This window comes from Lutra lutra, chromosome 9 (genome assembly GCF_902655055.1).
Source record: "Lutra lutra chromosome 9, mLutLut1.2, whole genome shotgun sequence".
In the NCBI taxonomy this organism is placed as follows: Eukaryota; Metazoa; Chordata; class Mammalia; order Carnivora; family Mustelidae; genus Lutra; species Lutra lutra.
Window position 1 is genome coordinate 99,398,448 of NC_062286.1, and position 12,804 is coordinate 99,411,251.

The 12,804-nt window shown below is 44.1% G+C and overlaps 1 protein-coding gene across 1 annotated transcript in view; it reads right to left on the reverse strand.

The window, feature by feature from the left end:
• Nucleotides 1–12,804, reverse strand: part of SLC24A3 (solute carrier family 24 member 3) — a 500,867-nt gene that overhangs the window by 68,278 nt on the left and 419,785 nt on the right. The window contains exon 7 of the mRNA XM_047746163.1: nucleotides 2,525–2,599. Coding sequence (XP_047602119.1) covers nucleotides 2,525–2,599 — 75 coding nt within the window. The remainder of the gene's footprint in view (nucleotides 1–2,524; nucleotides 2,600–12,804) is intronic.

Below are 12,804 nucleotides of genomic sequence, written 5' to 3' on the forward strand. Positions count from 1 at the left end.
CCCACTTAGGTGATTCTCATGCACCCGCTTAGTTTGGACTGTCCTGTGGGTGAACAAGATCTTTACCGCATCACCTCCGGAGACCCGCAATTCTGTCTTCTGAACAGTTCAGAACCATAAAAGGGGGAGAGGGTTAAAAAACGACAACAACAAAAAACCCTAATAGTTAAATTGTACGGATAGTTGGCAATTATTTGTGGCTAGGAGGAAGGCTTTTAAATACAGGAATTTTAAGGGTCCTGCCCCACTGCAGGGTCCTATAGAGAAGCCTAATATTCTATAAAGAAGGCCAGAAGAAAAGTGATTTTTTTTTACCATGACATTTGGGGAAAACACAGAAAGAGGAGACTAGAACACCCTGACGAAAACAAACAGCAGCTGTGGTGAGCAGCAGCCTGGGGCTGGTCCATGGGACAGATCTGGGGTTGTTGAGAAATGCACTTTGCTAAATGCTGGACTTCTGTATGGAAGACTGTTCTCCTCACCCCGGTTTCAGGTCTCATTTGAAAATGATCCTGAGAATGAACAGCCATCGGCAATCCAACCAAATAAGCAGTCATCCTGCTTCGTGTTAGAGAAACTCAACATTTCCTCCGGAAGCGGTCATCTCCAGGCAGCAGGTGGACTATCCCAAGGAAGTGGTGTTTCACTGTATTTGCTCTTGAGTTTCCCCGAAGTGAGTGTGGTGCATTAGAATCGTCTGAGGGGCAGGGCGGGTCCTGGCTGCAGTGAAAGTTCCTGCGTCCTGCCCTGGAGCTTACTGGATTAAGATCTCTGGGTTGCGCTCTTTCCATCAGCATGCTGGGTGTTTCCAGGGCATACAGAAGTTGGTGGGAACACCGGTAAAAATAAGAAGAACCAAGACCAAACCCTAAGGACTCAAGCTTTTCTCTGCTATTGCTTCCTAACAGTGGAGAAATGTAATTTTTCTCAAATCAGAAAACTCTAGTCTTCACATCTGGGCTGTAAATACACAGTCCAAATCTGCAGGGAATGGCAGAGAATTACTGGCTTTTGCATCTTGTTGCTATATGAAGGAAACACAGAGCTGCGGCAGCCTGGGTGTCCAGTGGGCTCAGCTCTGCGATTCATGGGCCACATGCTGGGTAGAGGACAGCTTTGCCCAAAGACCCCACTTGGGTGAGTGTCCCCTGCAGCCCAAGGAAGCAAAACTCTTTACTTCCTCACACATCATAATAACAATTACATTAAAAAAAAAATCCTGGGCATATTCAGGTAAATCCGACTGAAGACAAGTTATTTCACCCAGAGTCCAGGAGGTGTCTGTGCTGAGAACAGAAAAAGAAGCCAGTGTAGGCAATTCACTGTTGGGAGTGGACATGCTGAGTCTGTGCTCCGGGGAAATCTCAGCTTTTGTTTTCCATCTCATAACCTCGTCTTTCTGGGAATGGTCATCTCTTTGCGAAATTTGGCAAAACAGAGGGTTGCATCTATTTATCGTGTCCGCAAGCCATGCCTTTTGAAACAGTAACTTTCAAGAACCAGAGCTAGCCAGAGGGAGGGGACCACGATTAGGAGTCAGATGCCCTAACTCCCATTTCAGTGTGTTTCTGATTCACCACCACCCTTCTTCTGGATGACTTGGCTAGCCAAGTGGGGGGTTTGGATTTGTCCCCACAGGTGACAAGGAGGCACAAGGCTGTTCTTTGTAGAGCTACCACTGGGACAGCTCTGAGGACTGACTGGGAAAGGAGGGAAGGGGGGGGCAGTGATGCTTCTCATTGTCATACTGACCCGCGGCAGGCCATCAGTTCCGGCCAAAGACATAAAAACCCTCAACTAAAATGGGCTATGAAGGGACACACTGGGGAGATTTTTACAAGATGAAAATCTAAAATGAAGCGAAATGGGTATGGTGGAATTGGGAGAAAGGTCAACTTAGTATCATCCACAGGTTGGGTGGCTAGGAGAGAAATGGGGGTTGAAATACAGAAAGAGCGTCCAGTCTTGGGGAAGTCACAGTAAGTTTAGAGACATGTTGAGTTTGGGATAGGAAGATGTCCAGTAGAGAGGGGCTTCTCTGTGACTGGACCTCAGAGAGATGCCATTGCCAAAAATACAGTGTAGAGGTGTTAGCACAAAGGTGGTAATGGCCATGGGAGGTGTCCTGGGAGGGCATACAGAGAGGGGGAACTAAGGTCACTGGGGACCTGGGGACAGGGCACACTGACACCGAAGAGAGTTCCAGAAGAGCCCATGAGAAAGTGAGAGGGAATGGTCAGGGGGTCCCAGGAAAACAGCAGAGGACTCGCATGGAATCAGGTAACCAGAGTCAACACTCCTGTTCTGCGCACCAAACTATCACACTGGGGTTCTGGGTGATCAAAGGAGCTGGAAGAAAGAGAAGCCACCTCCATGCATAGACATCTGTTTGCTTCTTTGTCACCAGAGACCTTGAACTTGCTCCATGCAGGGGAGCTGCACATAATCCCAAGTAATGAAAAGGATGAGTTAAGAGTCGAATGGCAAGGGGACTCAGATGAGGGGTGTGTCACACACTTACCACGATGAGCGCCACCACAGACAGCGTGTAGTAAATTGAATCCCTCAGCAGGCACCAGGAGGAAAGAGCCACAACCTGAATGAAAAGAGAAGACAGTAACAGTCAGGATATTCGACGGTGCAAAAGGAGAAAGCATGGCTTCTGGTGGCTCTCGCCAGTGATAAACCGGGAACACAACTTAGTATTTCTGTCTCCTGGGCTGACCCCAGTCAATCTGCCTGCAGGTATGAATTTATGGAAGGCCTTTGGGTGTATTAGTTTGGATCTTCTGAAAGACAAATTCCAAGAAGGGATTAAACCTGCAACAGTTTTATGAGGGGAAGGCACTCATAAGAGAAAACGGGGAGGCAGCTGGGGGGAATGTAGGAGGGCCACCCAACCACGTTTTGGGTCTGACCCCTGTGAAGGAGGGAGGGTGGACATGCCCCAGGCTGCTGGGCAGCACGAGGAAGGCTCAGCAAAGCAGAGTCAAAGACCTGTGTCTCCCAGGAACCCACCAGCCTTAGCATTCCTCATGACAAGGGGATGAAGGAGCCACCCACCTTGTGTCCTTGTCAAGGCTCTCATGTTTGCTGCAGCCTGGGCTCATGGAATGAACCCAGGGCTGGACAGCCGTTGCCCTTCACAAGGGGCCTCTTCAGCCACCTCCTCTCACCTCTACTATATGCCTGTCCTTGTGGGCACCTGACTCCTGATTTGATCAGATTTTTTTAAAACACTGATTTGCATATTTATCTGGAGAAAATGTTATTCTTAGCAGTTGGACAATGTCCCTTTAAGGATAGGATGGCTCTGCCATGATGAGGCCAGGAGACACACTGCTGGAGGCTATGACAGGCCTGGCCTGCTGTGTCCAGACTTCTTACAGGGGGAGGCCCCTGGATGAGACAAAGGGGGGCAATGGAGCCGGGCTGGGCTGTGGGGAGGAGAGGCTGCTGGGAAGGGGGGAGCTGCAGATGCCAGGTTAAGATCCCTGTTCTGGAGGAAGAGTCATTTCTCCTTGGTAAGTCCTTCCAAATCACCTTTTGAGGGATATCTGTTATTTCTTTCTTTACTTTGCGGAGTGGGTCCATTTTGGCAGACTCTCACAAAGAAGGGTGGGAGCGTCTACAGAGAGGGGTTGGAAGTGCTTCTTGCCTGTCCCTCACAACTCCTTCCCACCTCCCTAGACAAGTGTCAAGCACCCCTCGGCCGCAGGACCTGTCTAGCTGCCTTTGCCCTTGGCCTTGTAAGTGAAGAAGGACACAGCAAATATCAGCTGTTGGCTGGGCCAATGACAGCCACATGCTGCACTAAAGACAAAGGGAAAAAAGGTTTCGGGGACAAGGCAACATTTGGAGTCTTTTCTCTCCCTGACAACTGTGTCAGTCTATAAAGAAAAGATCAGGCAAAGTCAAACCAGAAAAGGCCTTCTGGATTCAAATAACATGAAAGATAGGACTTAAATAGAACCATAAATGAGTAATGAGGTCTCCTTCCATGAACACATTCTTCCATTTGTTATAGGGACACTTAAGTATTTTTCTGTTGCTGATTTTGCCTTATTAGGTCTTGTACTAGCAGATCTAAGTTACAGACAATGGGGTTGTCAAGAAGAGGGCTCATGCCACAGAAATCACTTTGGAACAAATGTAAAGTATTCTTTACCCTCTTATCATGCTCTCTCCTTGTAGTGTATGCTATTAGAATCCGTGGTCATCTATAGAATAGCTTACATTGGACTGGACCGTCCATTTTCCAGCAGGTCATAAAAGGTTGTGAATATTTATTCAGCATCAGATGGCTAGGAAAATGGACATAAAACATATGGCAAATATCAATTCTGAACTGCCTTAAAAAAATCTCTTGGGCTTTTAGTTTAAGATAACAGACTAGATACATACCCATGACCTTTGCTCTTGTTACACCAAAATAATATAATAGTAAAGGTTTTTTTTTTCTTTTTAACAAGACATAAACCCCCAAGGAAAAGAGAATGTAAGGGCTTATCAAAAATTTTATTTATTTGTCAGAGAGGTGGGGAGAGAGAGAGTGAACACAAGTTGGGGGGAACAGCAAGCAGAGGGAGAAGCAGACTCCCCACTGAGCCAGGAGCCCGATGTGCGCCCGATCCTAGGACACTGGGATCATAACCTGAGCAGAAGGCAGATGCTTAACCAACTGAGCCACCCAAGCGTTCCAGATGCTGGAAAGCAGAAGAATTATGGAATACTCAGGTGGCAGTGGGCAAAGCTCTAGACGTAGGGGTGAAGGAGGGTCTGAAGCCAGGATAACTGAAAGAATATTTGAAAATATAACCCACAAATTATTTCCCTCACTTCAAGCAAACCAGTGACTATACCTCCCTCACCTTAAGAGAAACAGGAAACCTGGCACTTGAAGACAGAAGTTCCAGAAAATAAGAGAGAGAAAATAATCAAATAATATTTTTTAAAATTCCCAGAAGTTAAGCATGTGCATTTTCTGAGTAGAATGGCCCCCTGAGTGTTCAGCACAATGGACCAAAAAAAAAAAAAAAAAAAAAAAAAAAGATGTACACCGAAGTATATCATTATGAATTTTCAGAATCCTGGCACAAAGAAAAAAAAAGGTCCTAGAAGCCACCTGAAAGAGAAAAATGGGATTACATACAGAGGATCAAAGCCAGAATGACATTTTATTTTTCAACAAAAGCACTGGGAATGAGAAGACAATGGAGTGACGCCTTTAAAATTAGGAAAATTATTTCAGCCTGAAATTCTGTGCCCAACCAAACTATTCATTAAGAGTGAGAGAAGAATAAAAACAAAGGTGTAATTGTCTCAAAACCTTTACTTTCTATGTATCCCTTCTCAAAAAGCTACTGGAAGACCACCAGTCTTGATGCTGGATACCTAAAACCAACGTAACCTTGTGTGTCCAGTATACGTCATCTAAAAAATGTAGTTGTGTCAGAAGAGAGGGAAATGGTGCTGGTAGACTGGAAAAAAGAGCTTTCACAATAAGCTTTTTAAAACTGGTTGGCTCTCTAAGCTCTGTGCATATATAACTTAAATACAAATTAAAAAACAAGAGAGTATAGTACAAATTATCCACTTTGATTCACTGCTGCAAGATACACCTTGCATTCAGCCTACAGGCCAATTCTGGATGAGTCGTGATTATTTTATTCTCCAGAACAGCTCTCAGTTGTTGGACCATCATCAAATTTAGCTTCACATTCACAGGCCACACCGGAGTGAAACCAATTTTTTTCTATAGAAGCAATGAACCAGAAGACAAGTAAGAAGGAGTCAAACCAGAGGATAATTTCTTTCCACACTCTAGAGTGAATTAAAGCACCGTTGATGAACCTGCGGGGTCTCTATTGAGAGCTGTGACATGACCTCCTGGCTGCCTCTACCTTACGCTTCTGTGACTGCCACTCATCACAACAGCAAATATTTACCTGACGCTTTCTGCAAATCTGGGGATCCAGAAGGGTTATCTCATTCAATCCTGTCATGACCTAATAAGGTGGGCACCGTCACCCTTGCTGGCCAGCAATCTGGCAGGAAGGGCTGGGATCTGAACCAGGAAGTCAGAGTCTCAAGCCCCTGCCCCCTCCTACTATGGCACAATGCCTCACTGCAGGCAGGGTTGAAAAGCAAACATTCATTTGTGATTGTCTCTCACGGAGGTCATCCTTTCTCTACAACCTTAAGCCATTAGGCAGGTGTGTTGGAGATGGTAGCCAAAGGAGGGAAAAATTGAAGGTAAGAGACCAAAAAAAAAAAAAGAAAAGAAAGAAAGAAAGAAAAGAAAGCAGTGACCACAGCACAATTTAGAATATGTACTGCTTTACAGAGATTCAGGCCAAGGAATCCAAGTAGGAAAGTCTTACCATAAGGACCGCAGATATGGATATGGTATGGATGTATTCCAGGAGGGAGAGAGTACGTGAAATAAACTGGAAACTACTCTGTTTAGCTAGTTTAGTTAAAACAAACAAACAAACAAACACTAATATAAGTTCATTGTTTGGTGACTGAATGTTTCACTTTTCCACAAATTGGGGTGCGTGGGGTCTAAGGGGTTCCCTTTGCCTCTCGGTGAAGGGTGTTTTATCTCTAGAGGGAGGACAGCAACCATCGGATTCTGATCCTGAACACATTTATTGGAAGAGAGAGACATATTAGCACGTCTTCATCAAAATGGGAGCCTCTTTGTCATCTGCTGTCAGGTGTTACCCAGCTTGGGGGGGGCACTTATGGGAGGACAGTAGCTCCTTAGCACTTTGCAAAGTGGCTGCAAGGAAGACCGAGAAGTCACTCTAGCGAAGAGACCAGAACAGGGCTCCTGGGAGGACACCAACAGTGAGTAATTCTGCCCTTGACCTCATTAATCAGTAATGCAGATTGGTACAGATTACAGAAGGCCATCGCTGGCAAACTCCCCCCGTAAATTAAAGGCAGACACTCTATTTGCTGCCTAGCTCTAGGAATCCCTCCCAACTGAAATTTCAGCTTGATATTTCTTGATCATCTTTTCTATTTCTGGAGTGCATTTCACACTTTTTTCTATTAAATATGCAACTTTAGTTTCCTTTTTCTGATTTCATTTAGTTTCAGAGTGGCATAATGCCAAAAAACCACCCTTCTAAAACAAAAAAACACATTCTCCTTTATTCAAATGTTGACTGATAATCTTCTGGAATTCTGGCTCCTTCTAGGAGGTTAAAAGTAATTGTTTATGATAAAATGGTATGTTTTCTGTATATTTCTGGATATATATTGCAAATCTATATATAGCTATTTATACATGTGATAATATACACACATAGTAATATGCAGATACACAGTGTAAATATACATAATATAATGTAATACATATAATGTTTTTTCTCAATGAACAGTAGAATTTGACAATGCAGACACATTTTAAAAGGCACACATGCCCTTGACTTGCAAGCACTTTGCCTTTTTGAAAAGCTATTGAAGCAGTCAGAACAGCATAATGGTTACATGACATAAAACATACAACTATCATCTCAGAAATGCTGTGATTTCACACAGATTTCACGGAAAAGGGATTTGAAAAATCATAACATGAGCTTTGTTCCAAGCTTTTGAGCTGACACAATTTCTACAGCCAATTCTTATCTCAGGAAAGGCAGCCACACGATGTAGAGCAAGGATGGGGCTCCGGGGCATTCCCCACCCAATGTGAGCATGGTCAGCGGTACCGAGAATGGGTCTTCCTCCCATGGGGAAGGCTTGGCGCTGCTCTCTGTGCATTGTTCAAGGACACTTTTTAAATCCTTTGATCCTGGGAAAAAACCCTTTTATATAAAAGACTCCTGCCTTCTGGTTTATCGTCAGAAACGGACCCTAACAAGCAGGCCATGTATGAAAGACCCTGCTTCCGCAAAATACAGTGAACCTTCACTTATTAATCTTCGCAAACATGAAAACGAATTTATACGTTTAATTTTATTTTTCTAAGAAATCTCATTTTGAGATGTATGTGGGCAAAGCAAATGACAAGTAAACAAGCTGCTATTAGAGATATATTTAAATGAAAAATGAGGCCGCACCAGGAGTGCAGACACGTGGTAAACTCTCGAACACGCGTTTTTCGTTGATTGTACTGAACAGTAACCATGGGTGTTCATCATGACCTGTAGCGCCCAGGACTCTGGAGTGCCTTCTCAATCATCCAAAACATTACGTGCAGTTGTAAAATGCAAGTTATTGCCTGGTAGGTCTTCAAAATATGGTAGCTCCAACTGTGCTCACACCCATCAGAATTCACAAGGGGTCAGCTAGCTCTGCCTTAGGGAAGGAAATCCCAGACTTGTGGCCACAGGATTGTGGCTTGCTGTGTTCCTGGAGCCCTGTGCCCACGCTAGGACAAGGTGTAGAGTCTGCATTTACCACTGCCTCTGGCAGCACTGGGTACCAGCACCAGGTAGGAGTTGGTTGAATACATGTAGAGTACTGAGGTTAATGTCATGTCACTGGATATGTGAGCTTGGCTCCACCCAGAAATAGAGCCTGAGGCAAGGATCTGAGTGCACCAAGGTTATTTGGGAGGTGGTTCTAGGAAGCAGTGCTGGGGTCTGGGGAAGTGAGGCAGGTGATGGAAGGAATACAAGAAGCAAGTTACAGCAGGTACAACTGGGGTACAATCCTGATTCCTGCTAGAGAGTTCTGGGAAACCAGGGAGAATGTGCCTCTCCCCTTGTCTCACCCAAGGGGTATTTATACACCCGCTCCCATCAGTCACTGGTTGAGGACCCAGCACCCAGGGTCCAGCACCCAGGTCTGCTGATCCCTGACACTCCCTACCCCAGGGCAGTGACCAAGGAGAGCCTTTAGAAAGAGAAATGCAGGTATGGTGGTGCAGGTGGAAGTCAGGGTGGTGGGAACTGAGATGAGGAAGGGCAGGGGATCATGGAGCACCAGCGTCTCCTGTACCCAAAACATAGATTTATTCACAGCAATCCAATAATCAGTGTAAGCATTCTCTCCCACACGCATGCACACATGCACACACACACACACACACAGTTGTGTTTTTTAAAAATATGTTATTTACTTATTTGAGAGAGAGAGAGAGAGAAAAAACACTAGTGGGAATAGGGTCAGAGGCAGAGGTAGAAGCAGACTCCTGGCTGAGCACAGAGCCGATGTGCGGTCTAATCCCAGCACCCCAAAATCAAGACCTGAACTGATGTCGGATGCTCAACCAGCAGAGCCACCCAGGCACCCCATACATACAGTTTTGTAAGCTTAAAAATACAACCCAATTCCATTTACATAAGATTTGAAAGCAGAACATACTAACTTATGCTGCTTTTTAAAAAGTTTATCTATCATCTATCTATCTATCCATATATATATATTAAATTTATTTATTTTTAAGTAATTTCTATTCACCACCCTAGAGATCAAGAGTTGCATGCTCTACTGACTGAGCCAGCCAGGCACCCCAAACTTATGCTGTTTTTAAATCTGGAATGGTGTTCCCCGTGGGCCAGGAATCGAGTTTGAAAGGGCACAAGGGGCTCCTGCAGGGCAGGACTGTTCTCTTTCTTGATCAGGGTACTGATTACTGCGTGTGCTTAGTTGTGAAAAGTCACTGAGCCATTCAGATGATATGTGCACTTTCCTGAATGCATGTGGTCCCCCAATAAAAATGCTACCTGAACAAAAGAAAAATGCAATTGCTGTGTTGGTTGTCAATTACATATTAATTTTAGTAGTAACTACTCCTTCACATTGAGAGTTGGCTTAGGAGTGAAGTTGCCAGATAAGATATAGAACACCCAGTTAAATATGATTTCAGGCAACAATAAGTAATTTTTAAAAATATAAGTATAATCTTGAACATCACTTGGGAAACATATTAAAAATATATTTGTTGCTTATCTGAAATTGAAATTTAACTGGGTGCCCTCTATTTTTATTTGCTAAATCTGATAACCTTCCTTACAAAATTTTGGGTCTTGGTTAAGATACTATTTTGCTTTTCTTTAAGTACAAAACTGGAGGTTTGGTGATTTTGAAATATTCATAAGGCCAAGGGAAAGCTGATTTTTTTCTATATTATCTGTTTATCTCATGCAGGATATTGATTGCTGTTTTGTTCTGGTTGTCTGGCCTGCTCAGAGGATCTGTCCCCCTCAGTTTCTTGTTAATTACAGTCATTGCCAAGATGTACATTACAATACTGTGGGTGTGATGGAGAGGATTTCCACAACACCAAGACTTTTGGCTTCTCTAGGAAAAACCAGAAGACCTGGCAACCTGGGGGTGTTCTCACGTCACTGTGGAGCTGTCAGAGATGCCCTCTTTAGACAGGACATACATTCTTCAGCTTGCCACAGTCCCCTCAACTCCACTGTCTTCAACTCCAAAGACAAGAGTCCACTGCCATATATAACTTTCTCTCTGCTATTGGTTTTCTTAGACTGGACAGCCTCACTCATTTTCATATATACGTGGGCTCTGCAGGAACATGCATTTGTGATCCCTGACCTAAAAGAATTATTTTAACTAGTGTTGACCATGCTGAACGCACTGGCTGCCATTTCTTCACAGTCCAACATCATGCTGGGGGTGGGGGTCTTAAACATTTTGTGAAATGCACACCTTCGTACTTTATGGACCCCTTTTCAGAACTGTGTAGTAAAAGATATAAAATAAATAACAAAGACTGACCAAGAAACCGATTTACTGAAATCCGGTTATCAAAACATGGAGAAATGGAGATATTAGTAGTATACATGCTTCTTTATTACCAAGAGCCAGGAAGTTTCCTTATTGTAAGAAGAGTTAGTCATTTCAATGTAGTGATGAGTAAGGAGAGCAATCCCAGATAATCCACCATAATTGTAACATAGCATGAATATTTCTTGTATTTCTGCTGGAGACAAAGCCACGAGTAGCTACTGCTGATTTGGTGCCTCATGAATAATGAAATGAAAGGTTAAACCTACGTGGTTTAGAAAGATGTAATTTCAGAAAGATGTAATATTTTTTCTCACTCAAGTTCATAGACTCCTCTAATCTAGTTTCTGGAAAAGGAAGTCCTGAGGTTCTACTCTTTCTCGGTTCCTGGCTTTTTGTCATTTATGTAATTGTCCCTCTGCCAGAAAGGTTGCGGGAGGTGAGGCGGCTCTCAGTCCCTTCTGGGTGTGGTGATAAGCACTTGGATGGAGGGGCTTGAAACTAATGGCAAAAGCACTCTTTGGGGCTCTCTGACGATTTCAATTATGTGTGCTGTTTCATCCATTATCCTGGAGAGAAACTCAGCTACATTTATATTGGTTTCCAGGAAGAACTGAAGTGGCTCACAAACATTCATTCTCCTACCTCAGCCTGGGAAATGCAGAATGGGTGTCAGTCCTCTGGCTGAAGTGATGCTCTCGCCACAGCCTGGTGCGTGCCTCCTGCTATTTACCCAAAGTGTGGCCCAGAATGGGTGGTTCAAAATGCAACTCTCAGGCCCCGGTCTAGGTCTGCTGAATCAGAAGCTGCATCTTAACAAGATCCCCTGGTGACCATGTGCACATTACAGTGTAAGAAGTGCCGGCCCAGAAGACTGAGAATTTCCAAGTCTGGGTCACACCTGCGGAATGGAAATGTAAAGAGCAGGAGGCTGGTGGGGTGGCTCCTCCCCTTCACTTGGGGCACTGGGGCTGGACACAATGCTGTGGGCATGAGTAGCCACTTAGGATCTTTGCACCAAAGAGCAACTAGGTGTGTTTGAGCTGAAGCTGCAAATTAGAAGCTCCTTAATGCTTCTGTGTATGGTGGTTTGTACACTTTGTCCATTTCTAGCACCAAGCCTGCCGAAGACACTGGGGGATCACCCCTTGTCCAGTCCCTTCGGAGAACCATGGCGGGGAAGTCCTGGCTCCCTTGTACACTCTCCTACTCTGTCTGCTGAAAAGATGGTATAAAGACGCCAAAGTAGAGTAGTGCTGAATTTATTTTTAAATTTATACCTTTTGAGGGTAGTAGCCAAATATACACAGGAGGCAAGTATTTCCTCATTTCATGGATTATGAAACCTAGAAGGACAATCTCAAGCTTGTGGGATCATATCAGTGTCCTGACGTGGGACACCTCATCATAGGTAGTAAGGTCCCCCCAAACGCTGTAGGTCTTCTCTGCATTTGAAGTGTTGATGAGAAAGGAAGTTAATACTGATCATGTGAGTTCAGAAATCAGACAGCTAACACCATGTATTTTAGTTAGGTTTCTGGAAGCTCTGGCTAAAATTACACACATTATCCCTGGCAGGATCCATGTTTCCCTGCCTTCATCAAGTTATAGAGGAGAGGCAATGTGGATTGTGTACCTTAAAAATTGGTTAATTAAAATTAAAATTAAGATTTATCCCTACTGTTTGACAAAGAATAGGACTTCCAAAATATCAGGAGTTATTCTGTGTTCTAATGGAATATGTTTTCAAAGGAAATGTGGGAGGACATCACTTGTGTGGGGGCTGTAGGTAGCAAAGGAAGCACCTGTCCCCTACTCATGAGTAGATGCAGTGCGGTGATATTTTCATACTAAAAAAATACTGGTTGCCACGTATGTGTGGCTCATCCGGCTCCAGTTAATGTCAGGCAATCTATTTTAAGCAATTTCTGTGACTCAGGGTAGGGACAGCAGGTGACGTTCATGAATCGATTCTGAAGCCAGGGCACACTGAACACAAGAACATTTCTTGGAAGATATTTTCTCCCCGCATTAAAGAAATTGCTAATTAAAACATGGTAACATCAATAACACATCCTGGGTTTATCT